This window comes from Castor canadensis, chromosome 11 (assembly GCF_047511655.1).
Source record: "Castor canadensis chromosome 11, mCasCan1.hap1v2, whole genome shotgun sequence".
Lineage (NCBI taxonomy): Eukaryota > Metazoa > Chordata > Mammalia > Rodentia > Castoridae > Castor > Castor canadensis.
Window position 1 is genome coordinate 67717443 of NC_133396.1, and position 22218 is coordinate 67739660.

Below are 22218 nucleotides of genomic sequence, written 5' to 3' on the forward strand. Positions count from 1 at the left end.
TTTTGTTTTGACATAGATGGTGATCTACTATATTTTGGCAAACTTCCTACAGTCTGTCTTTTTAAAAAATGAACATATGGGGGAAAAGAACACAAATATGTATAACTTAATGAAAACATAATTAGTTACACATAGTACCACTCTTCTGCTTACTGCCTCAGTTCAGAGCTTGGTGTTACTGAAAAGGCAAATCAGCAGTGCTATTCAGGAAATACCAAGGGGTATATTAGTCAGCTTCACGTTACCGTAGCAAAACACCTGAAACAACTCGCTTACAAAGAGAAAAGTTTTACTTTGCCTCTTGGTTTTGGAGGCTTCATGGCTCTGGGCCTATGGCAACAGCACTGCACATCACAGTGAGAATGTGTGATGGAACAAGCCACTAACCACGAGCTAGAAGAGAAACAGCAGTGTCCCATAATCTTCTCTGAGTTTCCCCAACTGCTTAAAGACTTCCACTAGGGTCCACATCTTAAGGGTACTACTAGGCCCCAATGGTACCACCCTGGGGACCAAGCCTTTAGCACATGGACTTTGTGGTGACATTCAGCCTAACCATAGCTAGATAGGGTTTGGATTAAATACATTTGACACAGTCAACAGTATAATAGCTGTGGTCACACTGAATAAATATCTGTGATCCTCAATTTATTCATCTAAAAACATCTATAATAATACCTAACTCACATTGCTTCCTAAATTTGATGACTGCTCATAAAACAATAACAATGCAGCCCACACCAAATGTGGTGGCTCACACCTCTAATCCCAACTACTTCAGAGTAGAGATAGGAGGATCACACTTTGGGGTCATAAGTTAGCAAGACATAAGACCCTCTCAAAGAACAAGCCTGCAATCCCAGATGTACAGGCAGCAGAAGCAGGAAGATCCCAGTCTGAGGCCAGCCCTGGGCAAAAAATGCAAGACACTATCTGAAAAATAACCAAAGCAAAAAAGGGCTGGAGGTGTGGCTCAGGTGGCAGTAGTGCTTTCCTAGTATGCATGAGGCCCTGAGTTCAAAATCCCAGTACCACCATAAAAGAATGGAGCTCACAAAAGGTTGCTGCTATTTTTATCTTTATTTTTGTTTCTCGCACACAAGACTAAATTTTGTGGACATTCAACTCTATATGGTCGTAGTGCAGGAAAAACATTTACCAAGATTTCAACTTCTGTTGAAAAGAGGCTAAGATAATTGTATCTAGAATACACATTCAAATTATTCTTCAGGGTTTAGGTGAAGAAATGAGAAAGATGTATTTTTAGGTAGATGTGAATCCCATCTTCAGGTGATCGTTTCTGTCTGTGATTGCCAGTCAGAATCACCTGGAGAGTTTTGGAAGTAGCGTGAAGCTCTGGTCTAGTTAAATTATAATACTTGGAGAAAGGACCAAGTTTCGATGCTTTTCTAAAATGACTGGAAGATTGAGAATCCATGCTCAAAACCATCCAATCCTACTAAACACTGTTTGGTTTTTTGTAGGTTTTGAGATAAGGCCAAGTTGATCCTTTGCCACCTGGTTTGCCAACCTAATTTTGCCCATTTCAATCCAATGCTGTTTATTGCACTTGTTCTCTCAGTGACAATGCGAATGGGTAGCAGCTTCTGTTTGAATATTCCACTTATTCCTGGATCCTGGGTCCCAAGTTATCTGTAGCGTGTGGCCAGGAAGAACAGGGACTGCCATGCATGACTGCTTGCTGATTTGAAGCAGGAGATGGTTCTTGAGCCTTCTCATCTGCAGGGCGAGCATGATTTCAGCAAAACCCATGGTGCACTGTCGGCATATAACGAGCATAACCTCCCAGGAGGAGGGCCCCTGGTTTCAAAATAGCATCTTTTCCCCATTCCACAAGATCAACATTCAGCAAATGCTGATTTATAAATTAGCATTCTCCCATTTGAAATGTGTGAACACAATGATTTTGAATGTGCCTCACTGGAAAAACATTTGTCTAGTGGAGCGAGCTTTTTCTGTCTCGCTCCCTTGTTATTATTGAACCTAACTGGGGCTAACTGGGGGTGACTGGAGATACAGAAAAGACACAGGATAGACAGACAGACAGAAAGTGGGATCAGGTGTGTTGGGCGCTCAGCTAGAGATGCACAACCCTCATTGCTTCTTTTCTCTATTATTCTCTTCATTTACTCTGCTTCTTTTCTCTTTGTTCTTTAAGGGCTTACTCCTTTACAGTTCTTTAAAACCTTGCTTTCAAATTCTTCTTTAAAACCTTGCTTCACTATTCTTTAAAACCTCTTTCCTTAGACTCACACTGTTCCATGTTTTCTCTTAGCTGTTCTTTCACATATTCTCTCTTAAAGCCTCTGGGCTCAGACTTGCACTGTCCCATGTTCTCTCTTCAGCTTTCTTAAAGTCTCGGACCTCAGGCTTGCTAGCAATTCCCTTCAGCAATTCTTTTTCCCCCTTCAGCAATTCTTTTCCCTTCCAAAAGTCTTCCACACCAACAAGCCTTCCCCATTAGAAAGCCAAAAGCAAAAACCTGGCAATCCCCCTTAGTGAGTCTTTTATTCCCAGAGGTAAACAGGGTGGAGCAGCGGAAGGGGTGTGACATTGTAACAGGAGAAACCTGCATTCCTGCTTCTCTGAGCATAAACATCTGAGGAAAAGTAGCTGTTCTGCATCTTCCCCTTCTGTGACTGGGGCTGTGCCAATCTCAGCCTACAGATAAACATTTTAGGAAAAGCAGTTGAGCTGCATCTCGCCTTGCTATGTCCAGTTCTCACAGGCTTCTCATAATCTGCTCTCCACAGTCTAGGTACGGTGCTGTTTGCTGGTGATGCAAAATCAAACAGGTGATAGTCCTCACCCTTGTAGAACTCAAAGTACAGTGAGAGAGACACAAAACCACCTGTAAGCGTACAAAATGGAAGACCAGCAATGCTGGGTGCTGGCAGCGACCAGGCTCCAGAAGGTTCCCTGTTCTTGACTCTGTAAACAGATCACAGGGTCCTGCAGACTCTGCTCCTCCTCCAGTCCTGGTCTTTCTTGGTAACTTCCTGCTGCTTCTCCATTCTTCCATTCCCCCATCTGTTGAGTAGTTCTGAGTATGCACTTGCTTGCTTTCCTGTATATTTCAAAGGGAAACCATTATCCTGATAAAAACACATAAGTGACATCATTCAAGACTCCCTGATTCCTTTTAAACCTAGCAATATAGACATGAATAAATCAGGATCCCAAAGATATCCTTCTCAATTCTTTAGACTAGTTAATGACTTGAAGGCTCTTTAATCTGAGTTTTGTTTGCTTGGATGCTTGTTTTCTGGTTCTCTTTAGGCATTTCCTGTTTCTCTAGGGCATTTATCTTTTTAAATAAAATAGGTTGGATTTTTTTCACATTATTATAGTAATAACCTCCAGTTATTTCTATTGAGAAATGGAAGAGAAACCAAATAATCCATATGGCCATCAAAGAGTGTTTCAAACCAGGAGCCAGTGGCTCACATCTGTAATCCTAGTTACTTTGTGGGTAAAGATCAGGAGAGTCATGGTTTGAGGGCAGCCAGGACAAAAAAGGTCACAAGACCCCATCTCAACCAACAACCAACAGTTGGGCACAGTGGCACATACCTATCCTTCTAAGCTATGTAAGAGGCTGAGATTGGGAGAATTGTGGTCCAGGCCAGCGAGGGCAAAAAAGTTCACAAGACCTGTTCTCAAAAAAAAAAAAAAAAAAAAGGTGTGGCTGCCTGCTCGTCACCCCAGCAATGACAAGAAGCTTAAAATAGGAAGATCGTGGTCCAGGCCAGCTTAGACAGAAAGAGAGACCCCCATCTCCAAAATAACAGAGGAAAAAGAAAAAAGACTGGAGGTATCGTTCAAGTGGTAGAAGGCCTGTTTCACAAATGCAAAGCCTTGAGTTCAAACCCCATTACCACCAAAAAAGAAAGTGGTTTTGGCCATTTGATATTTTATACTTAAGTTTACGTACATCTGTAGGTTCAGGTCACAGAAAGAAATATATATCTTAATTGTGAACTTACCATTACAACATATGCACATTTCCATTTTACTAGAAATACTGGTAAACATTTTTAATTGGCTGCAAAATACACAATGGGGTGGATTCACTGGACTAAATTTACATAACTATTTCCATTGTTAGATATTAAAATCTTCCCCATCTTTCCTTTTTCTGAATAAATGCTGCTGCAATAAATTTCTTTCTGCTCATTTGCTCAAGGTCAGTCATCAGAAGCAGAATTATAGTTAAGGGGCCTCAGGTGTTCTCTTAAAACCATAGGATTTTCAGGACTGTGTGGAACATGGTCCAGTTCTTGCTGGGAATCCTGCAGTCTCTCTGGGAGCAGGTGGTGAAGGAATTCTGCTTCTGTGCTGAGTGAGGCCCAACACCCACTAGGAACAAGTGATTGTGGGATTGCTAAAGTATTTGGTATGTCTTGGGGCTCTTTCCTGGCCCCAGGCACATCTTCCTCTGCAGCAAAGAAGTGATGCAGGGCTCTGGATGCCCTTCTCTTTCCAACACTGCTCACAGCTAGAATTGACGCTTGAGCAAGCCCAAAGCTACTTTCTAGTTTCTGTAGGGTACCAGCTGCTGAAGGCCCTGTGACAAACATACTGTTCCTGATATTAATTCCTTGCTATTTCCTGGCCCGTTGTTGGCATGGTGTGCTGATTCATCTCTCTTCTTCTGCCCCTGACAGCGATGGCTATGTTCAGACTCACAGGATGCATAATTGAGATAACCATCATTAGGCAGGGCCTTGATGATTAACTGTTCAGAATAATTAAATCCCATTATGGGATGGAGTCTATTTCTAACAAGTGGGTGGGCGGCCTGCTCATCTCTCCAGCACTTGCTCCCTGGTGGTGTCGAGTGGATAATCCTCATTATTCATTGCCAAAGACAGAGTATTGTCAACCAAGGGTCTGGCCCTGTGGCACTTTCTGAGCTCCTGAAGCTCTCATTGACCCATAACCTCAGGACTTTCCTGAAGAGATGAAAGGATCAACCATGTCTTGACCTCAGATGAGAAAGTTCATTCTTACTGTCTCATCCTGAAAGCTGCTGGAATCCAGCCACCATCCCTAACTCTTTCTCCTCCCTGAAACTCCAAGTCTGTGACACCTCAGAAATACCTGGATTCCCCTTCCATGTTTTTCATTGGCATTGACACCTCACTACCTCAGGCCATATTGTCTCTCACCAAACTGCACACCAATCTTCAAGCTGGTCTTTCAGCCTGAATCAATCATTCTCCAATTTGCAGATAGAGTTCCTTTAGATGAAAAAAAAATTTTTGTATGCTGAGGAGTAAAATTTTGATTGAGATTGTGTCTTTCAGAGGCCCACATTACATTCTAGGTGAGGCCAAGACTCTTCCATCTGTTTTCCAAGACCCATTGTGTCCCTGCCCACCTCTCTAGCCTTGTTTCCTGCTGACTTTCTATATCTCCACCACAGGTCTCCACCCTTTCTTTGCTTCCTTTGGAAAACTTACCTTGAGTGCCCTAGGCTAGGTTATTAGAACCTACCAGCTTTTCCTTGGATTTGTACTTCCTCCATCCTGGAGCATGATGCATTGGGCTGTCTTTGCTTATCTATCAAATTAAAATAAATCCTAAGTCTTATTTTATCATGGCTATATCAACAAAAGTCAAAATTGTTTAAGCAATCATGTTTCCTTTTTTATTTTGATTTAAACTTTCTTTAAATACACATTTATATCCACATTCATTTTCATAAGCATGAAATGCACCTTTATGTGCGTATCCATTATGTGTACATTTATGTTCATATGTAAGCGTGCACATTTAAAGAAAGATGAAAACTGAATACACAAGATCATATCACATCCAAGATATGTTCTTCTGTATTTTTCCATGTTCATGTAATCATAAATACACACACATACATACGTGCAAACACACAGTGATGCATATGTCTCTTTGTGATAGATTTTTTAAGTATGAGATTTCTGGGTGTAAGGAAGCATATCTCTTCCCCAAACTGCTGACAAGAGGAAGTATTGACACTCTTAAATTTTTTTAGTCTCTGAGTGAAAAGAGAGGGTGTCTTTATTACTTCGCTTTAAACTTTCCTCATTACATAACTCATCACCTCATAACCAATAGGCTTGTTTCTTAGATATGTGTGTTCTCGTGCTTTGCTCTATATTTTATTGGATGATTGACCTTATTGATTTTAATATATTTATTGATCTTATTGATTTTTATGCATTTATATATGTGTGTTTTATTAATCATTCATCTCTCATTTGCATAACAAATATTTATCCCAGTTTTATTGTTTTCCACTAACCTTGAGGTATCTTTTGCTGTATTTCTATTTTTTATATTTTTGTAATTCACTATGCCAACATTATACTTCCGCATACCTATAGCTTATGTATTCATTTTTTGTTCCACTGTAACAAATTACCACAAAAATGAATTTTCTCACAGTTCTGGAAGCCAGAAGTCTGAAAACAGTTTCACTGGACTGAAATCAGGTATCAGAAAAGTGGTGCTTCCTCCAGAGGTTCAGAGGGAGAATCCATTCCTTGCTTCCCTCAGCTTCAGATAGCTCCCAACCCTCCTTGGCCTGTGCTACATCCTCTAGTCTTCTGGGGAACCATGATCAAATCTCTCTCTGCCCCATTTCCATATTGGATTCTCCTTTAGTTATGTCCACTTCTCCCTCCTCTATCTTATAAGTACACTTGTGATTGTATTTAGGATTATGGTCAGATAATCTCCTCATCATAAGATCTTTAACTTAATCACATCTGCAAAGATCTTGTTATAAAAGTTAATTTCTGGCAAGTTTTAGAAATTAAGACTGGATATCTTTGAGGGCAGATATTTCTCCCATTACAGCTGGATTAAAGTTTCTTCCACTCTAAGACTGTACATGTGGTTGCCAAGATTTTCTGGAAAATATTAGTATATATTCATTATGACAAAGGATGTATTTTTATGTGGAGTGTAATATACTCGTCTTTTCACTTGGACCAGATTTAGCCATTTTATCCTTTTCAATTTGAATTTAAAATATAAATTTTGTTATTGATAAAAATCTTACATATACCATTTCTAGATTCTCTGTTAAGTTCTCCTATATACTAGCCCGCTCTTATGCCTTGCCATATTGATATGACTTTACAGTTTGTTCTTTTTTTATAATACAGTAGATTATATGATTATAAATTTCTCTAACAACAGATATTGCTTCATTTCATGGTTTTAGTATGAGGTACTTACCTACTCATAGCTTTCTGGAGAATGCATGAATTTATTATTCTTTTATTCTCTGGTGTTAGGAAAACCTAGGAATAAGTTGTTCAATTTCTAAGTCAGTAATATTTGTTTTATGAGTTACATGTTAACAGTCTGTTTAACATTTTCTTAAATTATGAACAGATAGTGAAGCATACAGAATCTCTCATTATAACTTTTGTTCAGGTTTTCTTAATGGCAAGTTATGGAACAGACTTTTACACATGCTCCACAGACAGACAAAAATTGTTCTGAGGGGATTTGATATGAAGAAAGAAATATATATAAATGTGTACACATAATCAAGTTTTTTGGCAACATTATTTAATTTTCATTTATCTTTATTTTCTTTTTTGATCTCCCCAACTTTGATGGATGCATTTTGATGTATTGTTTTGTGGTAATATTCATTGCATTTCTACTAATATTTGCTGTATGTATTTAGTGGCTATGCATTTGATATATATCAGCTTATCACTACCAGAGCTCCAAAAAAATGTGCCTTTGCATAATAATGGCCTATTTTTTCCATCTGGTGTCTTTAAATCCTCTTTTGTTCTTGTTCTGTTTTTGTACTGAGATTATTTATTCTGTTGGTTGTAAACCGCTGTTTCTCAAAAAAATTTTTTTTCATTATCACCTTATTTTGGAGCTTTTTAAAGACTTCTTTCCCTCAATCCTTCTTGTCTAGGAAATATTAATATCACAGTTACAATGTGCATTTACTGCCTATATAACTATGTTGTAATAGTAACAAAAGCAGCATTCTTTCACTCCCACTCAAGAGCTACTTCTCAGCCTCTTTGGAGCAGTATCACCCCATTGAAGATGTTCATACTAGAGTCTCCTATAACACGTTCCTTCTGCGAGGAAGCTTAGTTAGCAAGTGTGTCAGACCCTTGCGCATGTAGTATCACTCCTCACTTACCTCCTTTCTCTCCATTTTCCATTTTGACGGCGTTCAGCATTATTTACTATTTAGTTAGAGTCGTTCCTTAAATCTGTTCCTCACGTGGGTTATGGAGGCAATATCATCTCTAAATCCTTCTGTCTATTAATCTTTCCTTCTTTTCTTTACCTAGCAGGTAAAATCCCTGTACGGTACAGAGCTCTTGGATTTGAGTCTTTGTCCGCCATGCAGCAGCTTAGCGTTACAGAGAGCTAGCTCTACGCCAGTCAGTCTTACACGTTTTCCTAGATAGGTACCTTAATTTTTTTCCCTTTGGTCAGAGGTTTACAAGAATTTCTCTCCTTGGTGTTCAGTTATTTTATAGAAGGGGGCTAGATGTTTCTTTCTATTCACATGATCTTCCTCTTTTCACCTTTTCTTAGATTCGGATCTTTCCTCACCTTAGATAATTTTTATCTGTTACTTCAGACTTACTCTTTCTTTGCCTGTTTTTCTCTGCATTGCATCTGTTTGCCATGTATTTTCTCAATTTGTTAATCTCTTCCCCCTTATGCCCTTATCTTCTTTGTGTATGTGTGTGATGCACATGGTGGTTGCTTTGAGATATTTCTCCCATTTGGTCCTCAGTTCACTAATTTGGGTCTGAACAGGCCACAAATTTGGGTCTTGCTGTTCTTTAATTACTCCTCTAAGTTAGTTCTGAAACCATAATGAGTCCCAGCCACATTTAGCTGCCTTGGACAGCTCATATTGTGCTTCAGCTCTGGTTCCTGCCTTTTTAGTAGCTGTATCATCAGGTGCCAGGCCACTCTCTGATGCTTACTAGGGGATGAGACTCATCCTTTAGATACCTGTGATCCCCAGAAGCTGGCTCTGAAACTAATCACCCTCCACCCCAACACTATTAGCCTGAGAATCACATAAACCCTAGCTCAGAATAGATGGAGTGCTGAAGTCTTGGGAGTAACTTTCTTTCCAGAATACCTTTCCCTTTCCAACATAACATAACAAAATGGTCATATAGGAGAACTGTGCTGACTCAAGGAGAGAAAAGTGACTTCGAGGCCTGGCTTTGCCACTAGCAAGCTGAGTGGCAGTGCTTTCTGCTCCATTTTCTTGTGCCTCTGGGTCCTCATTTATAAAATGAGCAGATTGGTAGACTATTGATCTCTAAGGTGTCTTCCATCAATGTCGTTCCCATTTTGTATGAAATTGCAGTGCCTTGAAAGTTGTACATCATACTTCACTATGATGAAGGGGTAAAATTCAGTGATTTTTCAACTGTGTTCTACAGAGCCCTGGGGATTATGCACAGGAGAGCAGAAAGGGATTAGAGGAGAGGTTAAGCTTAGGTTTTCATTTGGACAGAGTTCTGTTGCTAAGGCAAGTTTAAAAAGCACCATAATGTTTTATATAATCCCCAGAATTCATTTTATCAAGTATGACTTACTTCTCTTTGGTATTTTTGCTTTTTTTCATTTCGTGTTATATTTGGGCATTTCGTTCTCTCCACCAGTTGTTTTGGGTCAATAGAAACAGACACTATTTATAACCCCTATTCTTTTGGGCTTGAAGGGTACCAGAATATGCCATTCCAAGCTGTGCTTTTTTGCCAAACAGATTATTTTGCCCTAAAGGCTAGTAACCTATTGAAAATCAACAGATGTGGGGGAAGCTAAACTATACATTGTCCCTTTTGTAAAGGAAATTTCCTTCCATTTGTGAAATGTATCTCCAACTTATCATCAGGGCACTAGGCTCTTGTTGTGTGGCAAGACTGCCCTCATTTACTATGGGATTCCTCTCCTCACCCCATCCTATATCCACTCATCTCTTTGAGTCTCACTTCTTTTTGCAGATCCCTTGCATGGGATGGAATATATATACCGAATTTAAATTTAGTTTTTCTCTAGTTAATCTGTCTTTTGTCAGTTTGATTAAAGGGCCCAGCCAGTGAACCTAGGAGGACAGAGGGGAAGAGTTAATTTTCCCGTATGGGATCAGAAGGGCTTCCTGGTTCAGCATCTCTTAAGGGTCACCAGTGTGTGGTACTGGATCTCAGTCCTTGGGTGTTGCTTTCTCCACAGAACTGTGCGGCCCATAGTAAGGTTTTTGCAGACTTCATGAAAAAGAAATGGTTTAAAGTAGGTCAGCATGCCTGAGCCACTATCTTGAAATGATTTATTTAAGTTTGAGATGCTAGAAAATGTTTTTCATTGGAAAGGGTAAGATCTTAAATTGCTAATGTTTAAAAGCCAAGGGGCTTTTGTTCTTCCTTTATTAAAAATTGAAGGGTGAGCTCAACCCAGAGAGAACTAAGCCTCTGCAGATCTCTGCATAGGGTAGGTGTTTAATACCTTTCAAAGTCAGTACATTTTGAGTGCTGTAGCAAAAATTACTAGGCAGGGTGATGACACACTGAAGACGGGAGATGTAATAGTAGTTTCACTGAAGCCCAAGTATGGAAGTTCTACAAACCCCTGCTCATAATTGTGAGTGTTATTATTAAAACTTTTAAGATTCCTTGGTGCAAGTAATTAGCACTTACTAAAAGTAAAAATAAAGTTTATTTAATGAGAGTCTACAAGTATCTGTAGATGTCAGAGTTTCTATTTGTACTCATCTGAGAGTTCTGGTGTTTGTTTTAAATTTCACAAAGTAACATGGGGGAATCAATTTAAGGTACAGAACCAGAAATACAAATAGGTTAGATGATAGCTTATGTTTTATTTGTGCTAAATATATTTTGTTAAAAATAAATTAGCTTAAAAATGCTGACCCACTAACCATGAGACCTAGCTAAACACACAAAGTGTTTCTTTGTGTGAAGGGGAAAAACTCAAACAACAGAAGCAAACAGTATTGACCAGGGGTCTGGACTGTAGCAATCTGAACCATGCAGTCATAACCAGACTTTCAGTAGGGTTTTACAGATTCTCTTCCTTGGACGAATGCCACAGCTAACAAAGAAGATTGTTGTAGAGCAGGAAGAACCACAAAGCACTGTAATGTGGATTTTCCCATGCCTCACGTACCTGAGCCTGTCACTGGCTGAGCTGTCACTTCTCAGTAGTAATTTAAAGTTTACATAGACACTGAGAGCAGCAATTCAGCAGCAGCTCTGTCGTCCTTTCCTGTCCTTCTCTCTCTGTCTCTTTGTCTCTCTTTTTCCCTTCTCTCTCCACTTTTGCCTCTTTTTCAGAGGTGTTCATGACTGTCATATGTACTCTCTCAACATACTGAACATGAGTTCCTGGTTTAGGGTGAAGTTACCATCAGGATCTAGGGTGCAGAGTAAATTATTGTCTTGCAGTGAGCACCACCTTAGCAAATCTTAATTTCCACTAACAGAATGCATGGCATAGGATGCAATTCTTACCATCTCCTCCCACACCCAGGGCATATGAGTGCTGGCAGCTCCAGGCTAGAGCACAGCTAGATTATGCCAGACATCCTTTTCTGCTGTGAGCTGTCATCCCAGCAACAGGCACACCAGCTCCCTCAAGCATTACACTTCTAGTCTTCCCTGGTACTCTTTCCTAAGGTAGAATTGTAGGAACACTGGTTACACCCACATTTGCTCCATCCTCTCTTCCCAATCACCACATCCTTTATATATAATCAATATCCACAACCTATTTTTATTAAGGTAAGCTAAGACTTGATGGTGCCCATTAAAACCCAAGCTCTATAGTCCACCTGGCCCAGTTTCTTTTTATGATAAGGGGAAGTCTATCAAAGGAAAATGGAAATAGGGTGATAGTTTAAGCTCATCCCCTGAGATAAGGAAATAACTTGTGGACCTATCACTGTAAGTCTCTCTGAGATTAAACCTTATAAAAACCATGCAATGTGAAAAACTTATAAGGAAAACCTTTAATTTTATTAGTTTTATGCAGAACATTATTTGACTTCATTGAGATAGTTTTAAACATAAGGATGGATTCAAGTAAATAACTGATAGTATTTACAGTTAACTCCCTTAATCTCACAAAAACCTTTTGAAGTAAATGTTATCTACATTTTACAGAGCAACAAACTATAGATTAGTGAGGTTAAGAAACATTATAAACTAGAAAACCAGCTGGAACCCAGGTCTTTCCAGACCAAAGTGTAATTGTTTAATATTCTTTGTTCTCTCTTTATGTGTAGATAACACAGACTTTTAACATAAAAGGAAAGTAGATTTGCATTGTAGCACTGAAGTTATTATTGCAATGATTGCTGAATTACACAATACCCAAAAGGACGGTGTAATTTATATTCATGCTTCTGTTCTATTTTTATAAACTATGCCGGGAGAATTTCATAAATCTTTTTGCGAATGCTAATTGTTTGAAGTACTTGCCTTTTACAAATTGAATACGTAGTTTTAACTTTGATGAGTTTATTAATATCTACTTAAAATGGCAAACATTTGGATTTTCTGACTTTCTTTGTCTCTGATTATTTTTTCCAGGGTCAACGTCTTTTTGAAAAGTTGCTCCAACTGACTTCTCAAAACATAGAAATCAAGCTAGTGAGTGATGTAACAGCTGGTTCAAAGGCATTAGAGGCCTTGAGATTAAAGGGTAAGGCCAAGGTTGATGTGCTACTTTACCAGGTATTCTGTTAAAATACTTTTAATTTCACTTAAAATAATACGCAATTTCTTTAAGATCAGTACATTTCACTTAGTGTGCACTTTTTATTTCTCCTTTGAAAGTAGCCTGATTAAAGCTTTTAAATGAAGGAACTAATTAATCAATACTACTGGGATTTTTAAAGATAGTGTGTTCCATATTATTTTTACCCAAAATAATCTACTGGCCATTAAATGATAATTAACTTGAAAGAAACATCCTTCTTCTTTGAACAATGCAGTGATGTAAGTAGAAAAAAGAAGATCTACTTCCCATTAGAACAAAACACTGGACTTTCGTTTCTCTCGTGCCCATCAGGTGAAAGTCCTCTTCCTGCTGCATAGTCTTTAAAATAGCACAGGCGGGTTCACAAGCCTGTGAAAGTCTGCCTGATTCCTGACTGAGGAGAAAACCACCCATACCATTAGTTTGCAGGTGTTCTCACAATCTCATGAATACAGAATTATCCCAAGATAAATTTATTTTGCTGTAATCTTCTTTAAGTGAGCTCTCACTTCCAAAGACTTTTTTTTAAAGATTTGTGAAAACTTTTACCCAAAATTTGCTGTCTGAACTTTAAGCCTCTAAAAAGAATTGGCATGTGAGAGCCTGTGAAAACATAGAAGCTGCTGGGTATCCCTGGGAAGAGGATAAAGCCTTCGTGAGTCTGCATGTTTCACCAGGTGGCATTGGTTCTCAGGTGTCTGCTATTTGAACATCCTGCATTTTTGCTAGTCATCTTCCCCACATCATTAAGGGAAAGTACCTTCTAAAAAATGGGAGAGGGAGAGAGAGAGAGAAAGGGGAAGGGGCCAATACACACCCCCAGTCACCTAACTTCCTTCTTCTGGGCCCCATCTCATAAAGGTTCCACCATCTGCCAAATAGAGCTGTGGTCTGAGGACCAAGTCTTCAACACATGGACCTTTAGGGAACATTTATCCAAACCATAACAAACCTGTAACCACATGTAGTGTTCTTTCTCTGCAAAGGACAGTTGAGAAAATGGATGAGATACTTCTGGGTCTGAAAAGCTTCACTTTATAGCATAATATTTTTGAAAAACTGAAAATGTCTGGATCTGTGGATTGACAGATATATTAAGGATAGATTAGAAATATATTACTCTTTTTCATTTAAAAATATCAAATTGGGTTCCCACTGTCTGAGAATTTGTTATCTAGCACACTCTTCAAGAATGGATTGCTTGTGGTTAAGTGAGGATGCCTGTATTTGGGGGTGATTTGTTTCATTGAATCTGCTTGCGTCTTCTTGGGGTTTGATTGTCCTGGAAACATAAAAAGCAGGTGAGTTGGAAGGAAGGGAGGGAGTCTGAGAGTTCTACCTCTTCTTAACTATACATGTACACATCTTTTTCTTGATATAATCCTTCCTAACTCTTGTAAACTCAACCAAAATTTCAAACTAGGGGATATAAGAGGGCAGGACACACTGTCTTAGATATTCTTGAATAGTTGGATATTCTAAACAGGGGATAGCTATAAACAAATTTATAGATAAAGCTCTGATTTACATTTCTATTGTGAACTATGAATCATAGCTTCATTGTGGACCTTGCTTCTCACAGGAAAGGAAGTGTTTGAATTTCCAAGCATATGTATATACCACCACAACAGAGGCCGTGTCAATAGCAAGAGTCACCATGACAATAAGAAAACAAATGCTTTTCCTTCACAGCATTGGAGCAATGCACAGGACCCTCGTTCCCCACAGCTATTTCCTATGTACCTATAGTAGGTCTGTCTGGCTTTCAGTGATGTATGTATGTACAAGATATATGAATCTTTAAAATACAGGCATTGTATCTCTCTACTTCCATCCTTTGGGAAAGATATATTAAATGATAACCTAGTGCTTTTTAGAAATACTTTTTATGAAACTATTTAAAATTTGTGTTTGAATACCTTGCTTAAGGATTATCTTTTAACTTTTTAGGGAGCAATTCTAGTCTTTTAGTAAAAGTTTCAGGAGGTTTTACCCAAAAATACAGTAGTCAACAAAAAAATAGGTAATTGTAAAACTAGCCATGAACAATTTCAGCTGCAAGGGGGTTACTGCATATAGAAGGAAATACATTGTGAAAAAGAACAAAGATGAGGCTTCCACATAAAGGGTAAAGATTTGGCAGGCACAGGACCCAGGAGGGCAAGGCAGGCTGGAGAGTAAGACAGCTTACCTAAGGCAATGGAGCCCCTCATGGAGGGGGGAGATCCAGGTCCCCCACTTCCCCCTCCATGCCCCAGTCCTGGCCTCACTTTTCTTGACTCAGAATTTATAAAGATCCACACCCCTCTCCCAGGTACTCCAACCTCAGCTTGGAGGTGGGGTGCTTAGGAACCCAATTTCCATGAAATTCTAGGACTCAGGGAGGGATTAATGTTACAGGGGAATACCTATAAATTCAAAAAGGAGGTTGGGGTTTTTTTTTTTACACTAATCATCGTGTCTTGTGCATGCATATGTAGTTCTGGGATTTGAACTCAGGGCCTGTGCTTGCCGGGCAGGCGCTCCACCACTTGAGTCCCTCCAGCAGCTCCTACTACTCATGTTCTTAATTTCACACACTGACCATCTCCACCTGGGTCTCCACAAACATAACACAAAGAGCGCCGTGTTCACTTAGCTCCTTTGCTTCCTCCTGCCTCCAATTAACAGCAGCAGTTGTCTCTGGAATAAGAAAGTCAATTCCACACTCATCCTTCACATCTAATGAGCCAATTTCTGAAGACTCTGCCCCTCCGGCTTCTTTCTCAGTACTCTATTTTCTTCTCAGCTGCCACTGCCCATTTCAGGTCTTTAATAATTTGCTAGGGCCTTGTCACCTTCCCACTCCCACCATCTGATCTCCACATAGCTACCAAAAGGATTTTCCATAGCATAATGATGGGACCCTCCCATCCCTCTAAGGTGTGTGTGTGTGTGTGTGTGAGTGTGCCTCAGTGTCATGCACACTTCCTTACTGAGGGATATCAGACATACAGTAAAGGGCACAAGCATTGAGTGTGCAGCTCCATGAATTGTTACAAAGTAAACACCTCCTTATAACCCCTTCACAGATCAACCCCAGCTTCTTCACGCAAAACTCAAAAGGGCCAATGACCCAGCGCAATTTGTTGGGGCAAGGAAAAAGGTTTATTTGAAAAGCAAGCAAACCGAAGTGCAAGATCTCGCCAGCAAAGAGCACTTTGCCTGGTGTTGCAGGTGTAAGATTCTTATGGGGATTTGTCTCAACTGGGGGCATCGGTTCACTACTGGCACATTAATAAGCACCAATAGGTTTTTTACTCCAACTCCAAGCACTGTGGTTGAGTAACATCACCTCAATTTTTTATTATCCTTTAAAGATATTGCATTTTCATATTCTTTATTTATAAAGGATCAATGCTGCTGTAAATACAGGTGGTTTTTTTTTTTTTTTTTTAAATTTCATTCCACCACCATCAGATGCAGTTCCCTATTTTGTTTAGTGAAGGGATATATAAGCTTTCTAATGGTGTCTTCAGAAATTTATAAAATGTAAATACTGATTTGGTTGGTCTTTAAGATGTGTTTAACTGTGAGGCTATTTAACTAATAGTGTGGCTGTGATTTGTCATCCAGTATTAAGTTCTTAGTCATTGACTTTTGTGTTGAAAAAATAGGAAGGAGGGAAACTGCAGCTTTCATTACAGACTCCTTGACTGGTGAACTCTCCCCATGAGGAGTTCCATAAACTCCCATTTTGCCTCTGGGTAGTGGGTTTCCAGCATTTCTCTTGGGCTTTAATTTGCTAAAGCTGTGCACATATGTAAAGAAAAAAAAATAGATTATTTTAGGGGAGATGTAGGTGTAGAATTATTGCTTATGTCATTTCTTAAGCAGTTATGCTCTTAATGCTTAAAAGAAGGCTAGCATTGTTTGCACAAAAAGTTGGTGATTCCCTCCCCCAAATAGTAATGAAATTACTTCTGTTGAGTAAACTTTTTATGTCATCTTATAATAAAAGCTGAAAAAAACCCTTTGTTTCTATTTATAAAAAAAAAAATGCTTTTCTATATGTACCCCTGATAACAGATTTTGCAGAAATCATGTAAGATGATAAAGCATTTGAATGGTACAGTAGATGTAAAAAAAATTCAGTTTAAAAGAACATTTGTTTTTACATTAAATGTTTATTTGAAATCAAATGATTTTGTACATAAAGTTCAATAATATAAAAGTTGTGTTTTGCTCAACTGGGGGCATCGGATCATCTGCTACTCTGACATACGTGCAGGTGCTATCTGGAGGCCACTCAGTGTTCCAGGTTCTGAAACCTAGAGAAAAGTTCTGATTAGTATGTTATGTCTTTTTAGTTTCTTTTCCCAGGAATAGTTAACCTTGCAGTTTAAGATACAGACAGGAGAGTAGAGCAGAAAGCCAGAGGATAATTTTAACCTCTTAAGCAGCAAAGCTAATGGGAGACTAGTAATACATTTTCCAGTGTGTGACCTCCAAAATTAGTGATATTTACAGTCAACTAAAAGCAAATGAAAATATAGGGTTTATTTCGGTTTCCCTCAGCTGCAGAATACTGTGTCTCAGAAAGTTCCACCATTCTTCCCTGCAGCCATCCCTCTGCAGAGTTGGCCATTATTTCAACTTCTACTGCCATCATTTGTTTTTCTTTGAATGTTATATAAATGCAGTCACAGAGCACATACCTTTTGTGCACAGATTCTTTTGCTTAGTTTTATGTTTATGAGACCTGTATATGTTGCATATAGCAGTAATTTATTCTGCTATGCACTATTCTGTTCTATCAGTATAAGTTATTCTATGGATGATGGAATTTGGGTTTTTGCCAATTTTTAGTTATGTGTAATGATGTATGAGCATTCCTGCATGTGTGTCTTTTTGGTGCATGTATATATATACACACACACACACATATATATGTTTATATGTATGTATGCATATGCACATTTCCGGTGGATATTACCCAAAAGTAGAATTTCTGAAATTAACCTATTCTATATGTATGTTTTTATGGCAATCACTTTCCTAAGAGGTTGTACAATTTCTGCCACCACAAGTAACGTATGAACACCCCACTTGTCCCATATCCTCACAAGATGTGACACGCCTGTCTTTTCTTCTTCATTTTGGCCATTCTGGTGAGTATGTTTCATATGTTTCATACTATGACACTAGTTTAATTCCCTAATGGCTAATTACAGTGAATATCTTCCCATGTGCTTAAAGCATACTTGTACACTCCTTGATAAGGTGCTCATTCAAGTATTTTGCCCATTGTTATTTTATTTTTATTTTTGTTCCATTCTTACCATTTATTAGGCTGGGTTGAACTCCCGGGTTGTAGATACGTATTTCATATGTATTCTCCCATTTAAGGGCTTGTCTTTTCACTCTCCTGACAAAGTCTTTAGATAGTTACTTCCTTATTATGGGTGCCTATTGCATACTGTGTAAAAAGATTTGTCATCACAAGTTCACAATGATATTTTCATTTGTTCTTTCCTAGATGCAACATTATTTTACCTTTCAGATTTAAGTCTATTTTGGTCAGAACTTAATTTTTGTGAATGAAATGAGGTAGGGGTAAAGTAGAAAGTCATTTACCACTTTTTCATGGAAAGTCATTTATTGAAAAATATCTTTACTACATTTCACATGCTTATTAAAAACTAGATGTCTATATGTTTTGGTCTGTTTCTGAATTTTCTATTGTATTTCACTGGTTCCTTATCTATCTGGGGACAAATACCACACTGCTTAGTTACAGTGGTTTTAAGATATGTTACCAGTAATTTAACTTTTTTGTCTTTGCTTTTCACCTTAAAACTAGCTTAGGTATTCTTGGCCCTTCAAATTTAAATTTAAAAATAAACTTCAGTATATCATTTTGCCACAAAACTGCTGAATTTTTATCAGAATTCCTTTGACTCTATGGATAAACTTGGAGAGTATCAACACTGACAATATTAAATCTTTCACTTCATAAATATGGAAAACTACGGTACTTCCTCTCAGTACCACTTCAGCTGCATCTCTCAAGTCGTTAACATGACATAAATTTCTCAATTATTTTTCAATGCAAAAAAATTTCTGATTTCTACTGCAACGTATATTTTGAAATATTGGCGATTTCAAAATGGCATCCTTGATTGTTAAGCATCTGAGGAACTGTTCTATTTTCCTTTTATTTTCCCTATGACAGAGGAATCTAATCTAGATGATTTTAGTCATTTAGAATTCTTAGAAAATTGCTTTGTAAATTTGTATTTATATAACTAAATTTGCTTTATATGTCTTGAGGCTTTTTAAAAGCCTTCATACAGCTTTTCAGTTTTGGTTTTGGATTTTAGCAGCTTTTATACTCATCTTGGCCAGAGGATTAATCCAGAAGCTACTTAACCATAGCGGAAAGTAGAGTATATGTGAAGTGGCCTCTCTGCCTAACACATGATCCTGCATGGGAGGCTTCAAAGACAAGCTGAACAAGATCAAGGACTGTCATTAGACTTCTGTTTCTTTCTTTGTATCCACCTTCAAAGTGGATTACCATGTGCCGTCCACACTTGGCCTCTATGAGTAACCCTGACATTCCTCTTTGGTCCTGTTCTTCCTGACCACACCCCCAGTAAATGCCTTTGGTGCCTCACCTTGCACAAACCGACACTGGTAATATCACAGCAATATTATTGAAATTTCATACCTCTGACAAGAATTATATTTTGGGTTGTATATTGTAGTCTTAGCACAATAGTATTTTCAATGACACCACTGTATTTTTAATCCTGTGTTTCAATGTTATTATTGCAATTAAATTCTTAATTAAGAAGAATTATTTTTGTCCATCAAAAACATAGCAATTCAGTGTATTTTTACTTTATTTTTTCTCTTTTTTATTTGCATATATTGTACAAAGCAAGGTGCTTCATCATGCTACTCCCATGCATTCATACAATGTATTTTAATCCCGTTCACCCCTTCTGTTACTATTTCCTTTTCTCCTTTTTATCTTTTGCAGTGTTGGGGATGGAACCCAGGGTCTTGCACATGCTAGGCAAGTTCTCTACCAACCCTACCTTTTTTTTATTAGTGTACATTAATTATACAAAGGAGTTTCATTGTTATATTTCCAGGTATGCATATAATGTAATTGATCAAATTTACCCTCTCTCTTATACTTTGTTATCTTCCTCCCTGCCTTTAAACAATTTTAGTGAGTTTCATTATTCTATTTTCATACATGCATATACAATAATTCACTCACATTCTCTCCTTTTGCCCTCTCCCCTCCCACTAGCTCCCCTCCCAACAGTTCAGTTTTACATTATTGTCATTTTGTGTATTTTTAGACAGGTTCTCCCAATGTAACCCACTGTGGTCTGGAACTCACCATCCTCCTCTCTCAGTCACCTGACTGCTGGCATTATGTGTGCACCACTGTGTTGGGCTATTTCAGCGTACTTTTTATAATATGACTACAATATTTAATGATTCTGTAGCTTAACAAAAAATAAAAATAAAATCACAAAATGTTTTAAAATCACACTTTTATTTATCCATGGTTGAATAATGATTCTTTAATAAAAAATACCTAGTAAAATAAGTCATCAAAGATTTAAAAGCAACTATCCAGAAATAAGGTCCACATTTCTTTTTCTTTCTTTGTTTTTTTAAAATGCATTTGAAACCATTCAGGATCTGAAATCTCCTTTTTCAATCTCATTCTTACTATTTACTGTTACTGACTCCCCAAGCATCTGAAAGCCAGCTGTGATTTCTCAAGTAGGACAGACTTTCTCAGGGCCCCGTTTCCTGAAACACGCTTTTCCCTGTGTCTGAAGCACTCTGCCTTCCCTTTTCGTTCCTCAGAGTTTATATTAAACCTCACCCATATGTTTTTCTTTTAGCCTTTATCTCCTTTCCCTGGTTGGTCTTTCTATTAACTAGTTAGCAGCCATTCCTTCAATAGCTATCAGATGCCAACAAGCTGGGCGTTAAAGACAGAAAGTTGATATGAGTCCTTCAATAACTGCAGAGTTTGAGTGAAGAGACTGATACAAGTGAAATAAATTGAGAAAGGAATTCCTAAAACATCTACGCAGAGTATAATTTTTCTGAATCACTTTTTGCATTAGTCAATAATACTCACATTGTCCACTCAGCCACCACCATCTCTGCACCCTCAAGAAGACATCATGTGGCTTTTTAAGAAACAGAATGCTCTTTTTCTCTAACTGGAGTTCCATTCTGAATTGTTTTTGAAGCTTACAAGGAAATGTCAAAGGAAGATATGTAGACAATAATCAGGTCTCATTTTCTTTCCTAAAAGGGTTCTTAAATAGTTTGTTGATTGACTCTTGAGACACTGCAAACTCCCTGCCATGTCACCAGCACTAACAACCAAGTCCCTGCTGTGACAACTCTGACATAACCTGTCGCCTGGTCTATAGCCATCTTAAGATGCATTTCAGTGTCAGAGATACTGAAGTGTGAAGACTGTGTGTTGATGACATATAATTATGAGAATTACTTACAAATATTCGGTGGCAAATTAGAAAATTAAATTTATAAAACCTTAGCTTTAATAAATTAAATTACAACTGACTATTCCTAATTCTACATTGAAAGAGGAGCCTCTCATAACTGCTCCAGTGATCACACTGAGTGAATGGAAATTCTGAGAATCCAGACTGTGTTCATTTAGAAAAACACAGAAATGTCATCAGTAGGTCTCTTGTTGGCCAGTGGACTTAGTGATTGAAAGTGTTCTTATGCAAAAAAGGGAAGTAAACAAGCCAACAAAAATCCCAGCTCTATTACCTGAAAGAAGATTATGCGTCTTGATTTTATAGGCAATTTCTGTAGAAAAACCAAGGAAATCAGAAACCTGAAATACACTGGAGAAGAGACAGTGTCCTGGGGTAGACAAAGAGACATCAGAAACCACATCCTTCAGACAGCATGGCAACATTGCAACCCAAATGAAAAGAGAGGGTATACTCATAATAAGGCTGAGCTGACAAGTCCTACTGCAGTTGTGGCTGTAAGGGGTAGCGACTATACAAATAATAAGTTGGCTTGTGGATTAAACTCTGCCTCTTGGTGCTATTTATAATAAACATTTAAAAATACTTAATTGACTACATTGTATAGATTTATCATGTATAATATGAAATATGTATGCATTGTGGAATGATTAAGTTAATTAACATCTGTATTATTTCACATACTTATCATATTTCATAGAGAGAACACTCAAAATCTGCTTTCTTTGCTAAGAAAGTTATTTTCAGACTCAAGTGGTAGAGGCCCTGAGTTCAAACCCCAGTACCACCAGAGGAGAAGGGTTCTTTTCAAGAACACATTGTTGTTACCTACAGTCATGGGTTGTACAGCAGCTCTCTCCTC

At 38.2% G+C, this 22218-nt stretch overlaps 1 protein-coding gene across 9 annotated transcripts in view; it reads left to right on the forward strand.

Annotated features, from left to right (window-relative positions):
• Pld5 (phospholipase D family member 5) overlaps positions 1 to 22218 on the forward strand; it is a 404115-nt gene that overhangs the window by 226170 nt on the left and 155727 nt on the right. For all 9 annotated transcript variants that reach the window (XM_074047195.1, XM_074047200.1, XM_074047198.1 and 6 more), the window contains exon 4: positions 12633 to 12744. In XM_074047195.1, coding sequence (XP_073903296.1) covers positions 12633 to 12744 — 112 coding nt within the window. The remainder of the gene's footprint in view (positions 1 to 12632; positions 12745 to 22218) is intronic.